This window comes from Pistacia vera, unplaced genomic scaffold (genome assembly GCF_008641045.1).
Source record: "Pistacia vera cultivar Batoury unplaced genomic scaffold, PisVer_v2 Contig160, whole genome shotgun sequence".
Taxonomy (NCBI): Eukaryota; Viridiplantae; Streptophyta; class Magnoliopsida; order Sapindales; family Anacardiaceae; genus Pistacia; species Pistacia vera.
Genome location: NW_022195685.1, coordinates 1,619,363 through 1,633,132, shown reverse-complemented (window position 1 = coordinate 1,633,132; position 13,770 = coordinate 1,619,363). Strand labels below are relative to the sequence as shown.

The 13,770-nt window shown below is 33.9% G+C and overlaps 3 protein-coding genes across 5 annotated transcripts; 2 read left to right on the top strand and 1 right to left on the bottom strand.

Annotated features, from left to right (window-relative positions):
* The first annotated feature begins 244 nt into the window (after positions 1-244).
* Positions 245-2,044, top strand: LOC116125190 (protein MOS2-like). The gene has a single exon (XM_031410930.1). It carries the CDS (start codon positions 395-397, stop codon positions 1,667-1,669), a length of 1,275 nt encoding a protein of 424 aa, XP_031266790.1. The 5' UTR covers positions 245-394; the 3' UTR covers positions 1,670-2,044.
* Positions 2,045-6,396: 4,352 nt separating this feature from the next.
* Positions 6,397-7,852, top strand: LOC116125167 (acyl-CoA-binding protein). The gene is made up of 4 exons (XM_031410896.1): positions 6,397-6,553; positions 7,217-7,334; positions 7,429-7,491; positions 7,618-7,852. Exons 1-4 carry the CDS (start codon positions 6,542-6,544, stop codon positions 7,695-7,697), a joined length of 273 nt encoding a protein of 90 aa, XP_031266756.1. The 5' UTR covers positions 6,397-6,541; the 3' UTR covers positions 7,698-7,852.
* A 1,123-nt stretch (positions 7,853-8,975) lies between these two features.
* Positions 8,976-12,191, bottom strand: LOC116125156. Of its 3 annotated transcripts, none has more exons than XM_031410880.1 (4): positions 11,460-12,191; positions 10,154-10,209; positions 9,867-10,059; positions 8,976-9,569 (listed from the first exon to the last, which is right to left on the bottom strand). In XM_031410880.1, exons 1-4 carry the CDS (start codon positions 12,045-12,047, stop codon positions 9,219-9,221), a joined length of 1,188 nt encoding a protein of 395 aa, XP_031266740.1. In that variant the 5' UTR covers positions 12,048-12,191; the 3' UTR covers positions 8,976-9,218. The 3 variants fall into 3 exon arrangements, with proteins under 3 accessions (XP_031266740.1, XP_031266741.1, XP_031266739.1); XM_031410881.1 differs by having other exon boundaries at positions 8,978-9,572; positions 9,867-10,056; XM_031410879.1 differs by having other exon boundaries at positions 8,980-9,572; positions 11,460-12,190.
* Between the last annotated feature and the right edge of the window lie 1,579 nt (positions 12,192-13,770).

The window sequence follows — 13,770 nt, the reverse complement described above, 5'->3', positions numbered from 1 at the left end:
AAAAAAAAAAAGAAAGAAATTAAAACATAAACAGAGAGATTCAAATAATTAATCTTCCTGGAGGAGCAATTTTATAATTAGAGTTGTTAGGTGAGTATTTTTTATGCAAAAAATTTTATTGCTTTTTGACCGGATTACCAATAAATAGTCAACTATCAGTGTCTGACCAAAGGTTGGGGTGTTTCAATAGTTTCGGAAACTATAGGGGGTGAAAAGGACTTATTCTTAAGTGAACAAATAGAAGAAGAAAACCCTTTCGAAAATGAATTGCTGGGCGATAACGTGACAACCATTAAATCGTGTTCTGAGGTTTTGGTGAAATTGTAGTAAAACAGCGAAGAGGATTAGACAGATAGAGGGAAATTCGAAAGCTGTGTATCTTCTTTTTCTCTCAATGAGTTCCAACGCCACTAAAGTTTCGTTCTCCGTTCAATCAAAATCAAACCGGAAACAGTCGAAAACCGTCCATCGTCAACATGAAGATCAAGATGAAGTCCAACCCACCAAACACTTCGTCACCGAATTCGATCCAAACAAAACCCTAACCAACGCCAAGCCAAAACCCAGTCTCATAATCCCGCCCAAATCCAATGAACCGCGTCTGCACAAGAAGATGGAGAACATCGACCTCCCCAACGAAGCCTCCGATCAACTTCAATTGGAGCTCCATAGCACCACTGAAGGTGCTGAGGGTGCCGATCAGATTACGTACGGTCTTAATTTGAGGAAGAGTGTCGGCGGCAATAAGGATGAGGAAAAAGCGGCTGAGTCTGTGTCCGCGTTTGAGCCTGTAGAGAGGGTGAAATCGAAGGATGTGAAGTTTGATTTGGAGGGATTGCCGGAGGACGAGGGATTTGAGCAGTATGAAGATATGCCGGTTGAGGATTTTGGTGCTTCGTTGCTTGGTGGATTGGGTTGGTATGAGGGTAGAGGGCTTGGTAAAAACCCTAAGGGAAATGTTCAAATTAAGCAAATTGAGAAGAAGAGTTTTGTTTCTGACGATGCTATTGCTGGTTTAAGGAGTAGTAAGGACAAGAGGAAAGAAGAGAGACGTATTGACTCAAATGGAGGCGATAGAAAGGATAAACCGGTCAAACATCGAAGTCAGGAGAGTGAAGATAGAGATAGAGTGAATAGAAATGGGAACCAAAAGCAGAGTAGAGAGAGTGAAAAGAGAGGCAGTATTAATAATGGGAGTGAAAGAAGTAGTAGAGAAAGTAAAAGGAGAGGCAGTAGTAATGATGGGAGCAAGAAAAGAAGTAGAGAGAGTGTGAAGAGAGACATTGGTGGTGATGAAGAGAGGGTTTCTTGGCTTAGGCGTCATATTAGAGTAAAGATAATAAGCAAAGAGTTTAAAAAGGGAAGATTGTATTTGAAAAAGGGAGAGGTGGTCGATGTGGCGGGGACTAGATGTAATGTATTGATGGATGACAGTAGAGAATTGATAAAAGGTGTTGATCAGGATCTTCTTGAGACTGCATTGCCGAGGAATAAAGGCGGGGTTCTTGTTTTGTATGGAAAACATAAAGGTGTCTATGGGAGTTTAGTCGATAAGGATATGGATACAAATACAGGCATTGTTTTTTATGCGGATACTGAAGAGTATTTGAATGTTAATCTAGAGCAGATTGCAGAGTATACTAGAAGTCCAAGCAGTATTGACTATTGATTCTCTTGCTTCAACCAGATGCAAGACCTGTTTGATGGGCTTGCCCTCTGATCAATAGGTATTTCAAGCTGTACCTCCTGTTAACACATACGGTGATATATATTTCTTTCGTGCTAGGAATATTGTTGAAACATTTAATCTCATTTTAAATGAATTTTTTGTTGTATTTTAATATGGTACTTGTCACTGTTATCTGTCTATTTGAGTATTTGTTCTGTGGGAAGAGCTTTGCTTGGTAATTTCTTTGTTTTGTTTATGAGTTCTTTGTTTTATCAGCTAATGGCGTTTATTCTTAGAGGATATTTGCTGGAAATTATTAAATTACTGATACAATAGTAATGCTGACTATATGATGCAACACTGAAATGAAATGAATTTTTGGAATTTTTGTGAATATGTAAACAAATCTTCTGCACATTCATGATCACGCTCTATATTCTGTGTTCAATATCTTTTACAATCACAGAATTCTTATGGTTAGATAGATGTCAGGAGATCATTGGATGCATGAAATTCTTTACATGATTTTTTTTCTTTTTTTGTCATCTCTGACAACCTATGTATTGTCAATCTATATTTGGATAATTTTATTAAAGTACAAAAAACTCTTTTGGCTCCTTTAGTTTGAACCTCTGCAAATTATGGTATTCAATGCATATTATATAATGTAAGGTCAGTGTAACTGGAGATCAACTCGATGTTTGCTTTTTATTGGCATAGGAATATTTTGAATCTTCTGCCATTTTAGCAGTGTGAAGGTGATTGATTTGACATTACAGTAATTGGGTCAAGTATATTGCACCATTAGCTATTTTGTCTTTTATGTGTGGGAAAATGATGTTAGAAATTGAGATGTGTATCATGGAGTGTATCCTTGAATAAGAATCATTATTTGTTTAGTTTAATTGCATTGAATTAATCATAAATGGCATTCATAATTTCCCAAAAACTTTTGGAATTCAGCAGAGGATGATGGATAAATCCATTTGAAAAGGTTAGTAAGTCTAGTGTTAGAATTATATTGTAAGTTTGAATTTCTTGCTTCAATGGTTTCTCCTGCAAGAATTTAACTCTTGTGATTGGAATCAAAGAAGAAGCTCAAATGTTTGTGTTTCACCATGTTGGTGTTTATAGTGTAAGAGGCAAGGGAAGAGTATTGATTGTCTATTTGTTGTCCCTTGATCTTGAAGTGCTATGCTTTGTTCGTAGCTAAAGTGAGTTTGGATGTTCAGTTCTCTACCAATTCCTTTCTCATTGAATAGCGTTGTTGGTTGTGGAAAAGAATGAATATTTGTTTGTATTTTGGGTTATTTGGTTGGAAAGGAATATTCGAAAAAGAGTGATAACTTATCGGATAGATTTAATTTTCAGTTTTCATTTGGGCTTTCTACCAAATGAATTCTGAGGAATTGCTTCGTTTGTCCAGATTATGATGCTGTTGTATATTTTTTCATCTTTTGTTTTTTGATAAGAAGAAGATATTTGTTGGTTGGAATAATAACTTTAGCCTATTTAATGATAATAATAAGGTTGTGAGAGATTGAAATTTGATTGTTAGTGTTGACATGGTTATAACCCTAGTTTTAGTTTTTCTGTTGATGTTGAAAATGTAATTTAACCACTCAGAAAGTAACGTAGTGGTCAGGTAATTGGCAGGTCTTTTAGGTTATAGAGCTGTTAAAAAGATTACATCAATTGCTTTTCGATCAAATCTTTCGAAAGCGTACATATGATGTATGATTTTGTTTTGATAATTATACAGAGTCTACATATTTATGAAACTCAATTCATTACAAAAGCACGTTGATGTCAAAAAGACAATGCTTAAAGTTAGGTATTTCACCACCGTCAACATGTGCAAATGTGCCCACACCCTATTTTCCAAAATGATGTCTTGATAAATTTAGTAGATCTTTTCAGAAGGAATGGATCGGTGATTTGGTTGGTTTTTTTACGGTGAATTTGAATTAGAAATTTATGACCAAATCTTCAATTTAGTTTCTCAACAATCGAAAGGGAGAATGAATTGTCCCACCCAAGGTTTAGTAAAACGATACTTTTTCACCCGTCAAGTTTTAAAATGACACTTGCTCACCCTCTGTTATGTTCTATTAGTGTTTGCCGTTAGTATTTGACTTAAAAGACAAAAATATCCTTAATATTTAACTTAATAATTTTTTTATTATTTATATCATGTCAACAATTCAATTACCAATATATCCACTGTTAATATAAAATTACTGCAATGTCCTCAACTTATAAGAGAATGTAAATTATCAATTTGTCCTTCTAATTTTTTTTTATTAAAAATAATGTTTTAAATGAAGTTACCACTGGATTTTTTAAAATTTAGAACCCTTAAAATTGGCATTAATATTTAAATATTTGAATTTTGTTAATTTAAACATTACTAATATCTGAAAAATAAGAATCCAGATTGTAAATTAATAGAGAATTATAAGAAATTTGTCAATTGAAACCAAATAAAAATAGGGAATTCAATACAGGCATAACAGATTTCCACAAGCTTTCTGCCAAACAACAAATGGTATTGTAGAATTAATAGAGAAGCAAAAGTATAAAACTAAATAGTCACAAATTATAGAAATTATGAAGAGGACGCTTTGCCTTATCAAATCAGGTGTTTAAATTTTATAATTATTTCTGGCGTTGATTACGTTACACCCAACCTTGTCAACATAGTAAATATTTTTTCTCCTTCTAAGAAGTAAGAATTGCTTCCAAAAGCTGTCCTGGAAATAATTTATGCTGTCAAAACCGTAAATTCATGGGATACTTCAATCATCTTACCTTCATGATGTTTCCATCTTTCTAACATGAGCTCTACATTTGAAATCATCGTTGGAATCAATACCCTACTTAGAAAAATATACCATTCTATAATATTTTAGTTACTTTCAAGGAATTTGCATAGAAAGTGTGGTTGACCATGTCTTTTAAATAAGGACAATTCATTGAGCAAAACAAGGTGCACAACCAAAACAACAAAGAGCAAACATCAACATCAGATTTATTAAGAAGGATGAAACAAAATAAAAGCTTTAACCACCACGAGAAGTAACCTCCACAAAGGGTCATTGCAAATCTAACTCATTTCCTCCAATAATGGGGATTCTACAATCACAATTACATTGACAACAAATTAACAAATTATCAATAGATGCCAGCAACATGCCAAAACATTTTAAATCAAAACTAAAGAAAAAAAAAAAAAAAAACCTACAATAAGAAAGTTGAAATTAATATCTTGATCTCTCATGTTGGGCATTAGAAGAAAGAATAAACATATGAAATCTTGGTGATATATGGTTCTCTCAATGGTCAACAACAAAAAACTTACATCAGTCAGCAAGCCAACTGATATTTATACATTATTATTATTCAAGGAGCAAGTACTAATTCTTCTTAATTTTGGGTACAGTTATAGCTCAGCATGTTGGTCCTTGAAAACTAAAGCAATTCAAGAGCCAACCTTCTAATTATTCATCCCTAAAGCAGCTACATCGTTTTCACTTTATCAATCTGCAAGTTTGTTATAGTGAAGGATATGAGATGAAATTCAACAGGACTTCCTTTAAATTAGAGTGTAATCTGACTTTGCCAAATTGATGTTTTACAAAAAATTTCATTTTTGTAATTCCATTATGTAATGGTACAACAGGTCATAAAGAGCACATGTTTAAAAGAAGACAAGAACAAAACAAAAAACACAACTTTTCTTAACCTAAAAAAAAAAAAAAAAACGACAGAAAAAAATTACCCAAGTTGTTGTCGTCGTCAGTATTTTTCTCTCACTCACCGCTTTCTCACCTTTTTTTTCCTCAGTCGTCATCAGTCACCAACCTTGAGTCCCTAATCGCTTCAGTATCACAGAACACGAAGAACCCACAACTGGCTTTTTGTTAGTCGTCATCCCTAAGTCGCCAATTGCCGGTCGCCGAAATTTTCCTGCATTCAAACCACTGCCATTATCAATCAACAACACAGGAACTATCTCAGCTCGACAAGACACCAAAATAGAAAGCCGTTGCCTTTGCTACGTCCTTGTCGTCAATAGTTCGACCAAAGATGGAAAAGAAGCCAATGTGGTGTATCCTTATTGGGGATGATGAAGAGATGTGGTGATCGCACGACAAAAAACCCTAGGTCACCAATAACTTCAGATCTAGAGAGCAGGAAGAGTTACGAGAGAATAAGCAGAAAAGGCAACCAACTCTTCGTTCTCCCCTCTTTTTTGTTTTTTCAAAGTCAAACTTCAGTGGAACGTGGCAACCATTCAGCAACACTCACCATGATTTCAAATTTTTAATTTTTAATTTTTGTGGCTTATGTAAATTGACACTATTGTCCTTTTTTAGAAGGAAAAACATTAACAGAACATGACAGAAGGTGGTAAAGTGTCATTTTGAAACTTAATGGGTGAAAAAGTGTCGTTTTGGTCGTTCTCCCCAAACAAAACAATGAAGTAAGAAAAGAATACACCGGTTCAATTTCAGGATTCATTTTGAGTTTGACCAAAGTTGACCGATAAAATATTTTATCCTATATTTTTTTATTCTTCTGAATTATGCAATAGCATATATTTGATTCTCCTCAACTTTATTCTTACGCAATTTATTTCTCATCACTACTTTTCTTTCTTCAAGTATTATTATATATTTTGGTGGCCACTTCTGCCCATTATCGGCCAGCTAATAACAATAAAGGCTACATGTACAATATCAATACACTCCAACTCAGCCTCTCTGTTTATTTAAACAACCTACCACTCAAACTAGAGCCATTGGCGTTACGTTCTGAGTTTAACCTCATCACACATAGAACACAAGCCATCCCAACACCAACTTCCCAATGGGTTTGAAGGTCTGATTACTCTCTTTGCATGCCTTTAATAAACGTCAAATTTCTATTCTGTTTTGTTAGATCTGTTTTGTTTTAGAAATAGCCGAACTGAATTCCCCTTTTTTTATTTTATTAGTGTGCGTTTTGTTCGTAGTTATAAATTGTTTGATTCGTTTCTGGTTAAACGTGATCTGGGTTCTTAAGATTAGTTGGCTCTTTCCTGTTAACTATACTCTATTGGGATTTTTGGCTCGAAAGTTATCAGGAACACGATTCATTTAGTTGTTTTCTTTTGAGCAGCAATGTCTCGAGTCTTTAATAATTGGTCATGTCATGTGGCGTATTGAAGTTTCAGAAATTAGAATACTCTATAATCTAGATTTTGTCAATTGTTTCTGGGTTTCTTTTGTTTGATTTGATTTTCGAATTCTTTTTATCTGTATCTTTTAAATGTGTGTCCTAACCGTTTGAGGATAATGTATAGGTCAAGCTTTGTTCAAATTTGGAGTTTAGGTCTCTCGCCTTTACTCACTAAGTAGAGATCTTACATTTTTCCCCAGTTTAGCTTTCATAAGTTTGCAGATTCTGTGTAGTGTATTTGATTTGTTTTTTTTGGCCTTTTCACAAAATATTTTATTGTTAAGTTGGTGGAATCAAGCCGTGAATCTGTTTGGGGCTTTGTAGGAAGAGTTTGAGGAGTATGCTGAGAAAGCTAAGACCCTGCCGGAGAATACCACAAACGAAAACAAGCTTATTCTCTATGGACTTTACAAGCAAGCCACTGTTGGACCAGTGAACACCAGTAATTACCCTACTGCCGTATACACATTTAAGCGATTACAATCTATGAAAATATTCTTCACTCTTCCTTGTTCTTAATTGAATCCGATTTGCAGGCCGGCCTGGAATGTTCAAGCCGAGGGACAGAGCGAAGTGGGATGCATGGAAGGCTGTTGAAGGTAGTTTGATACTTTGATTTTATAGTTTTTAGACAATAGGTTTTGTTTTCCAAAATGATTAGGTTGGAGGAATTTGCATGTGACTTTTGTTGTTGCAACTACTTAAGTGATTCTTTTTTTTGGCAGCAAAATCCAAGGATGAAGCCATGAGTGATTACATTACCAAAGTAAAGCAGTTGCTGGAGGAAGCTGGTGCTTCTGCTTGACATTTCTGTGTGTTCTTGGCTCCTGAATCTTGTGTTTTAGAAGTTGAAAATAATAAGTCAGGAAAACTATTAGTTGTTTCGGAACTACATCTAAATTATGTACTTCAGTTAATTCCCAAGGAAATATGATTATGGTGGCCTTGTTATTGAATCCATGACTGCTGGAGTCTTAGCTCTTAATATCTATATAGCTGATTTTCTGCAACTCTTGTTTAATTGGGATGGTTTTGGTACATCCATTGAATCATGACACCTGTTTTTTAATTAAAAGAAAAACACTTTGCTTACTCACGACTTGTACTAACCTTTTTACTACCTTTCTTAAAATTTTACATGGTACCAGTACTATACGTATAGTACCAGTACTATGCGTTATATTTACAAAGATAGTAAGATGGTTAGTAAGATGGTGAGTAAGTATAGTACTTTTCTAATTAAAATCGTCATTGATCTGATCTTAACACTAATAGTAGGTAATATTACTTTTGGTTTCTTTATCCAGATCTAGTTTCATACAACAACAAATAAAATAACATCTTTTGCATTACGCATTTTGGAGCATAAAATACATCTTCAACATTACTAAAATCATTTTCTATTTATATTCTCAAAATCTCCATGGAAACTCACCAAACCTCTGGTATTTTCACACTTTCTTGTCGTTTTCATTTTAACTTTTCTTCCACCCAACCACCTAATCTTCGATATTTTTGAAGGCTGACGTGGGTTTGATTCTTAATTATTATATAAATTTTAAATCTAAATAATACATACATTCAAAGATTAAAATTAGTATCCTCTTCTTACCCTTAAAGGAGGTGTTTCAATAAACTTATAGTTAAGATGTATTTGTTTGTTCATGTAGAAGCTTAGAAAACGAGGGAATTCTGATCTATTTACAACTTCTGCATCTTATTTTTATTATAAGTGTAATAAAACATAGAGAGTGATTGGTTCCACCAGTGGCATTTATGAGCAAATGCCTACCATGAACATCAATCAATTCACAGTTGGGGAGTCCAACAACTTCCTGAACCTAATTAATCGGGAAATAATGGGCTCTCAATTGCTTACGTTGACAGTGACACCTCTAAAATATCAAAAGCAGTTATTAATAACATGTTACTGTCGAATTCTACTCTTCAATCTTGCAAAAGATGAATTTAGAAGCAAATGGATGAACCCAGTTTCCTGCTACTAAATGAAGTCTGATCTTTCTGATTTGAAGATATCAAACCAAATCTTGCCTGTATTGATTCAAGATTCTTGCAAAGATTTTATATAACACTTTACTATGTTTCCCATATTACTCCGATTTCAATACATGTATTGCAAATGAGCTGTTTTTATGTGATAACTTGATAGATCGGTCTACAGTCGACACCATAATAAATGAAGAATGATTTCATCTTAATATTAGACATCTTACTTAATATTTCTGGTTTTAGATCAGCCTATATACCACAAGAGGAAATGATTTTTGTTGTTAGATCAAGATTTGGTAATACCATTGTTGTGATTCTATTGAACAAAAGGATATCTAGAAATGTAGCATTCCCTTACACGAGAAGCGCCATCTCTGGCAAGAATGCCTTCAAGATCTCCGATAATTCTGGCCAACCATATCTCCAAATTTCTCTGGACTTCTTTCAAATTGTTTCTAATGCAGTCCAAGGACCGTCTTGTGGTTAACTTGGGTTGGCTGCCTAGATCGTCATCATAGTATGATTTCCCAATCTCAGTTTGTAAGGCAGTAAGCTTCTGGGCAGTTTCAGATGCACGCTGCTGAAGTCGAAATGCTTCAAGCAAAAATTCTGTTTGCCTTTGTGATCGAAACTCTGGACTGACAGTGGATTCGCAAGGATCACTAGCCTGCTGCAAAATGCCAGGGTGTAAATAGACTTGAGCAACATACATCATTAAGTCTCTAATCACCAAGATCAACATAAACAGATGAATATAAGACATTCGGATTTTGTAGGAGTGTGTGTGCGAGAGGGAGAAAGAATTGTTCCAAGCTCAAACTATGCAGCAACCTAGCCTATTTTGGAGGTAACTCTTCCATATCATGCTCAACCAAAGCAACATGTTTTCTATGGTTGCAGTTAAAGTTGAAGGAGAATGCTCACAATTGCCCTTTAAATATAATCAGAGGCAGAAAAATCTTACCATTCTTCTGCAAAGATCATCTATCTTCCCAGCAAGAGTTTGATATCTCTTAGCCTGCTTTCTCATTGTTGACGGCACCTTTGTTAGATCATTTTTTCCAATCTTTTCCATATTCAGTAGTTCCTCTTCAAGTAACTTTAGTTTAGAGGAAACTCCTGTTGATTCACCATCTACCTTCCATGGCGACTCCCTTCTGAAAGGAAACAAAAGTAGCTTTTTTTTTGGGTTAATGCAGTTTTGCAAGAATTTTTACATAGACAATAATTAGTTTCTACTGTTAAATTTACCTGGCTACAAAATGCTTCATATGGTACAGTGATTCAAGGGATTCATACTGTACATCCTGCAAGTACAATGATTTGAAATCAAAACAGTGAAAACACCTTCACTACAAATCAATTGACTGCCAATAGGCCCAATACAGTCCAGGTCAAAATAAAAATATCAATGAAATATTTGTCAATTCAAATCATTTTCTATACCTCAAATTCATCTAAATTGTTTTACTCATGATAGGAGTTGATTATTTTCCCGTGTTAAAAGAAAAGCAACACAGAAAATAAAATGCTGACAGATGCTGCAAAGTTTAAAGGCGAAAGGCCCCTTCATCATCTTAAAGAAAATAAGTTCAAGCAGCAGCAACTCAATAGTCTATTTACACATCCTTACAGATACGATGTCTAGACAAACAGGGTCTTTGGTAAAAAATAAAAAGGGGAATAATGGGAGAAAGAAACATTTCTATAATGATACTTTAAAACAGCCAACGGCTGCCTATATAGTAAAGAAAACACAGCAGTTTCAATTCAGTAACATTCTGACTATATTCACTACGTCAACTAAATGATGTAGTCCATCCCTTATGTTCACAGAACAACTTGCTTGAGCAGGGGACGACAATGGGCCAGTATTTTACCATGAGTGCAATATTATACAGGTTATTGTATACTTGTTTACCTAGTTAATGTTTAAATTTGAACATATACATATTAAAGATTTTGTTCTGGTTGTTACAGATAATGACACACTGTGGTCCAACCCCATCAACAATACTATCAAATTGAGCAATTATAAGCAGAACCCTCGTCACGAAACCACAGATAAGGGTGGTCCAGTCGATGCTGAACTTAAATTATGAGAAGCAAGAAACTGGCGCAAAAATCTAGCTGGCACCAAATTAACTAATTCAATATATGATCATATTTTCTCGTTACTAAGTAAGGACAAACCGCAAATTTCTAGAAATACAATGGATGAGATAAATGGGAAATTGTTCTGTGCATTCTACCACAAAAATTATTAACCAGAGACTCAAAACATCCATCAATCATCTCAGTTGAATCATTTCAATTCAAATTAAGCTTCCTTGTGACTCATTTTTGTCAAGAACATGCACGAAATTAGGCTATATTCTCTCATTTTCTTGAAACCAAACACACAATTAAAATTTAGAATTGAACATTAACCTATTGATTTTGAGCATGAATTATGAAAATACCAGAAGTAAAAATTAAATTTTAAAATTTTTTCTTGGCTGGAACACCATCAAACTATAAACCATAACAAAAACTATGACTGAAACAGAGCTCTAACCTGCCAGAGACTAGCTTTCTCAGCCCAAAACTTAGAAGCAGAAGCCAAAAACTCAGAGGTGAATCCAAAATTACCATTCTGACCATCATCCCCACCGTAAAAGTCCCTACTCCCACACCCACCAAATTGATCCTCTTCTTCTTCAAACTCGCACCCTCCTCTTCTAGACATAAACCCAATCATCTCCTCAAGTTCCTCTACTCTCCTCTTCGATTCCGCCTTCTCCCTCTCCATTTCCTCAATCTTCGATCTCAAATTCGCCATCTCCTCATTCGCGGCGTCGATCTGTTGCAGCAGCCGCCTCTCCTCCGCCTGCCACGTGTTCCTGTGGGTAGCAAAGATCTCCACCACCCTCGCATTCGCCTTCGAGTCCTCCTTCCTCCGCGACTTCATCTGCCTCAACTGCTCGTCCGCCGTCACCAGCCGCGTCGAAAGCTCCCTCACTTGAGATTCCAAAGTGGGTATCAGCAAGAGAGATTTCTGCGGAAATAAAGCTAAGAATAAAGAGAAACTTAAGCCGAGGTATGAAGAGAGAAGTTTCTTCGTTTCATGGTCTTCTTCTTCCAGCTCGAGCTCTTGAGCAGCCATTCACTAAAAAAAAAAAAAAAATTGGAATTATTTTTTAATTTGATTTGTGGGTTTGATTCGGATTTAGGGAAGTGGGTTTGTTTTAGTTTGTTTTCGGTTTGGTTGGAAGATTGTCGTGTTGCTTTAAAGGAGACGGACAACTGACAGAGTGTTGTTGCAGACTTTATATCTCAAAAGCTTCTTCACTTTTTTACCTGTTACTTGTTAAACTGGTTTCGCCAACCCCAAGGGGGAAGGGAATATTTCGAACCCTTGTGTTTCGGATAACTACATTTTGGCCCCTTTTTCCACTTAAATATTTAATTTCCATGGTTTAAGATTTACAATATTTCGAATTTTAGAGCATGTTTACAGAAAAGAAAATTATTTAAATGGGATAATTTTAGAGTTTTAATTTATATAAAATAGAGTATTCAAGAAATTTCATGAAAATTATTTAAGGTAATTCAGTATCTCTTAACATGACTAGATTAGTAAAGGTAAACGATTAGAAAATTGTTTGAAAAACTAAGTAAAAAATCTTAGTGTAACCCTATATAACTAAGTTTTTTATACAACTTTTCAATATTATGTCAACTACTTTTAAAATATGAAAAAGGCTATGTTTTTCTGATTATACCTTGAGTTTGAATATTATTTTTAAGCTAGAAACTAAATAGGTTTAGAATAATATTTATTTGTTTTCACAATGGTAACACTTATGTCAAGACCTATAACCCTTGCTCTAAAAAATAACTTAAGAAATCTTTGATATGATTTAGTTTAAGGATGATATGTGATATCTAATTTAGTGTCAATAATTTCAGTTACATTTTTGATCAATTTCAAATTTAATTAATTTTGTATACACATACACACACACGTGTTATATTATGTATATGAACTAACATAAAAAGTTATAGCTACAACATAGATTAAATACAAAACTTGTTTTTTCTTTTTATGGCAATAGATAGATTTAGGATTCTACAAAGAGCTTTCAAATTTGGATGTTTCTATTCTGTCTAATTTTCATTTTGTTAATTACATGAAAATAAGGGTGTTTTTGTTTGTTTAAAAAATAACTGAGTATATGATAAATATCCCAAAACATAGAGGGTATTAAAAATTATTCTAAAAAATTGTTGGGTTTCGACTTTCGAGATTTTTTTTTTTTTTTTTTTTGGGGGTAAGTTTCTATCAGCAGTGTGCTCTTTTTAAATAAAATTTTATATTCATATAAAAAGGTTCTTTAATTCTTTCTCTATTGTTAAAATACTTTTTATTGAATTTCTTTTGATTTCACATAAATAAGTAAAAGACTATATTATATAAAGAAATTGTAAGGAAATTGACATAAAACCTAATCAGAAGAAGTCACATATCAAAATCAAATTATTTCATGTACTTAATTTATTTAATGATAAGTTGTATGAATTTATGGAGGCGTGCAGATTAGAGTTAATTATGGTGAGAAGTCAAGAGAATAATAATTATCCAAGTAATTATACGATGTACCATAAATAACAGAACTAATGATTTAAATAATTATTTGGATGTTAATTATTATATTATTCTTAAATTTGAATCATAACTTACCTAGCCTAGATAACAAAATAAATGATAAAAAGGGTAATTTAGTAAATACACGCCATCTCGTAATAATACTAACTTATGATAAATAGGTTTTTGTTATTTCAAAAATCTAAAATTTTGTAAAATTTTAGAGGACTATGTATTTTAA

What these genes read in the sequence shown, in the direction of transcription:
- LOC116125190 (XM_031410930.1), top strand. Translation starts at nt 395, where the DNA reads ATGAGTTCCAACGCCACTAAAGTTTCGTTCTCCGTTCAATCAAAATCA.
- LOC116125167 (XM_031410896.1), top strand. An exon ending in TGTTGGACCAGTGAACACCA is followed by an intron (nt 7,335 to 7,428) that starts GTAATTACCCTA and finishes TCCGATTTGCAG; the next exon opens with GCCGGCCTGGAATGTTCAAG. An exon ending in TGCATGGAAGGCTGTTGAAG is followed by an intron (nt 7,492 to 7,617) that starts GTAGTTTGATAC and finishes TTTTTTTGGCAG; the next exon opens with CAAAATCCAAGGATGAAGCC.
- LOC116125156 (XM_031410879.1), bottom strand. Translation starts at nt 12,047, where the DNA reads ATGGCTGCTCAAGAGCTCGAGCTGGAAGAAGAAGACCATGAAACGAAG. An exon ending in AGAAAGCTAGTCTCTGGCAG is followed by an intron (nt 10,210 to 11,459) that starts GTTAGAGCTCTG and finishes TTGTACTTGCAG; the next exon opens with GATGTACAGTATGAATCCCT. An exon ending in ATGAAGCATTTTGTAGCCAG is followed by an intron (nt 10,060 to 10,153) that starts GTAAATTTAACA and finishes GTTTCCTTTCAG; the next exon opens with AAGGGAGTCGCCATGGAAGG.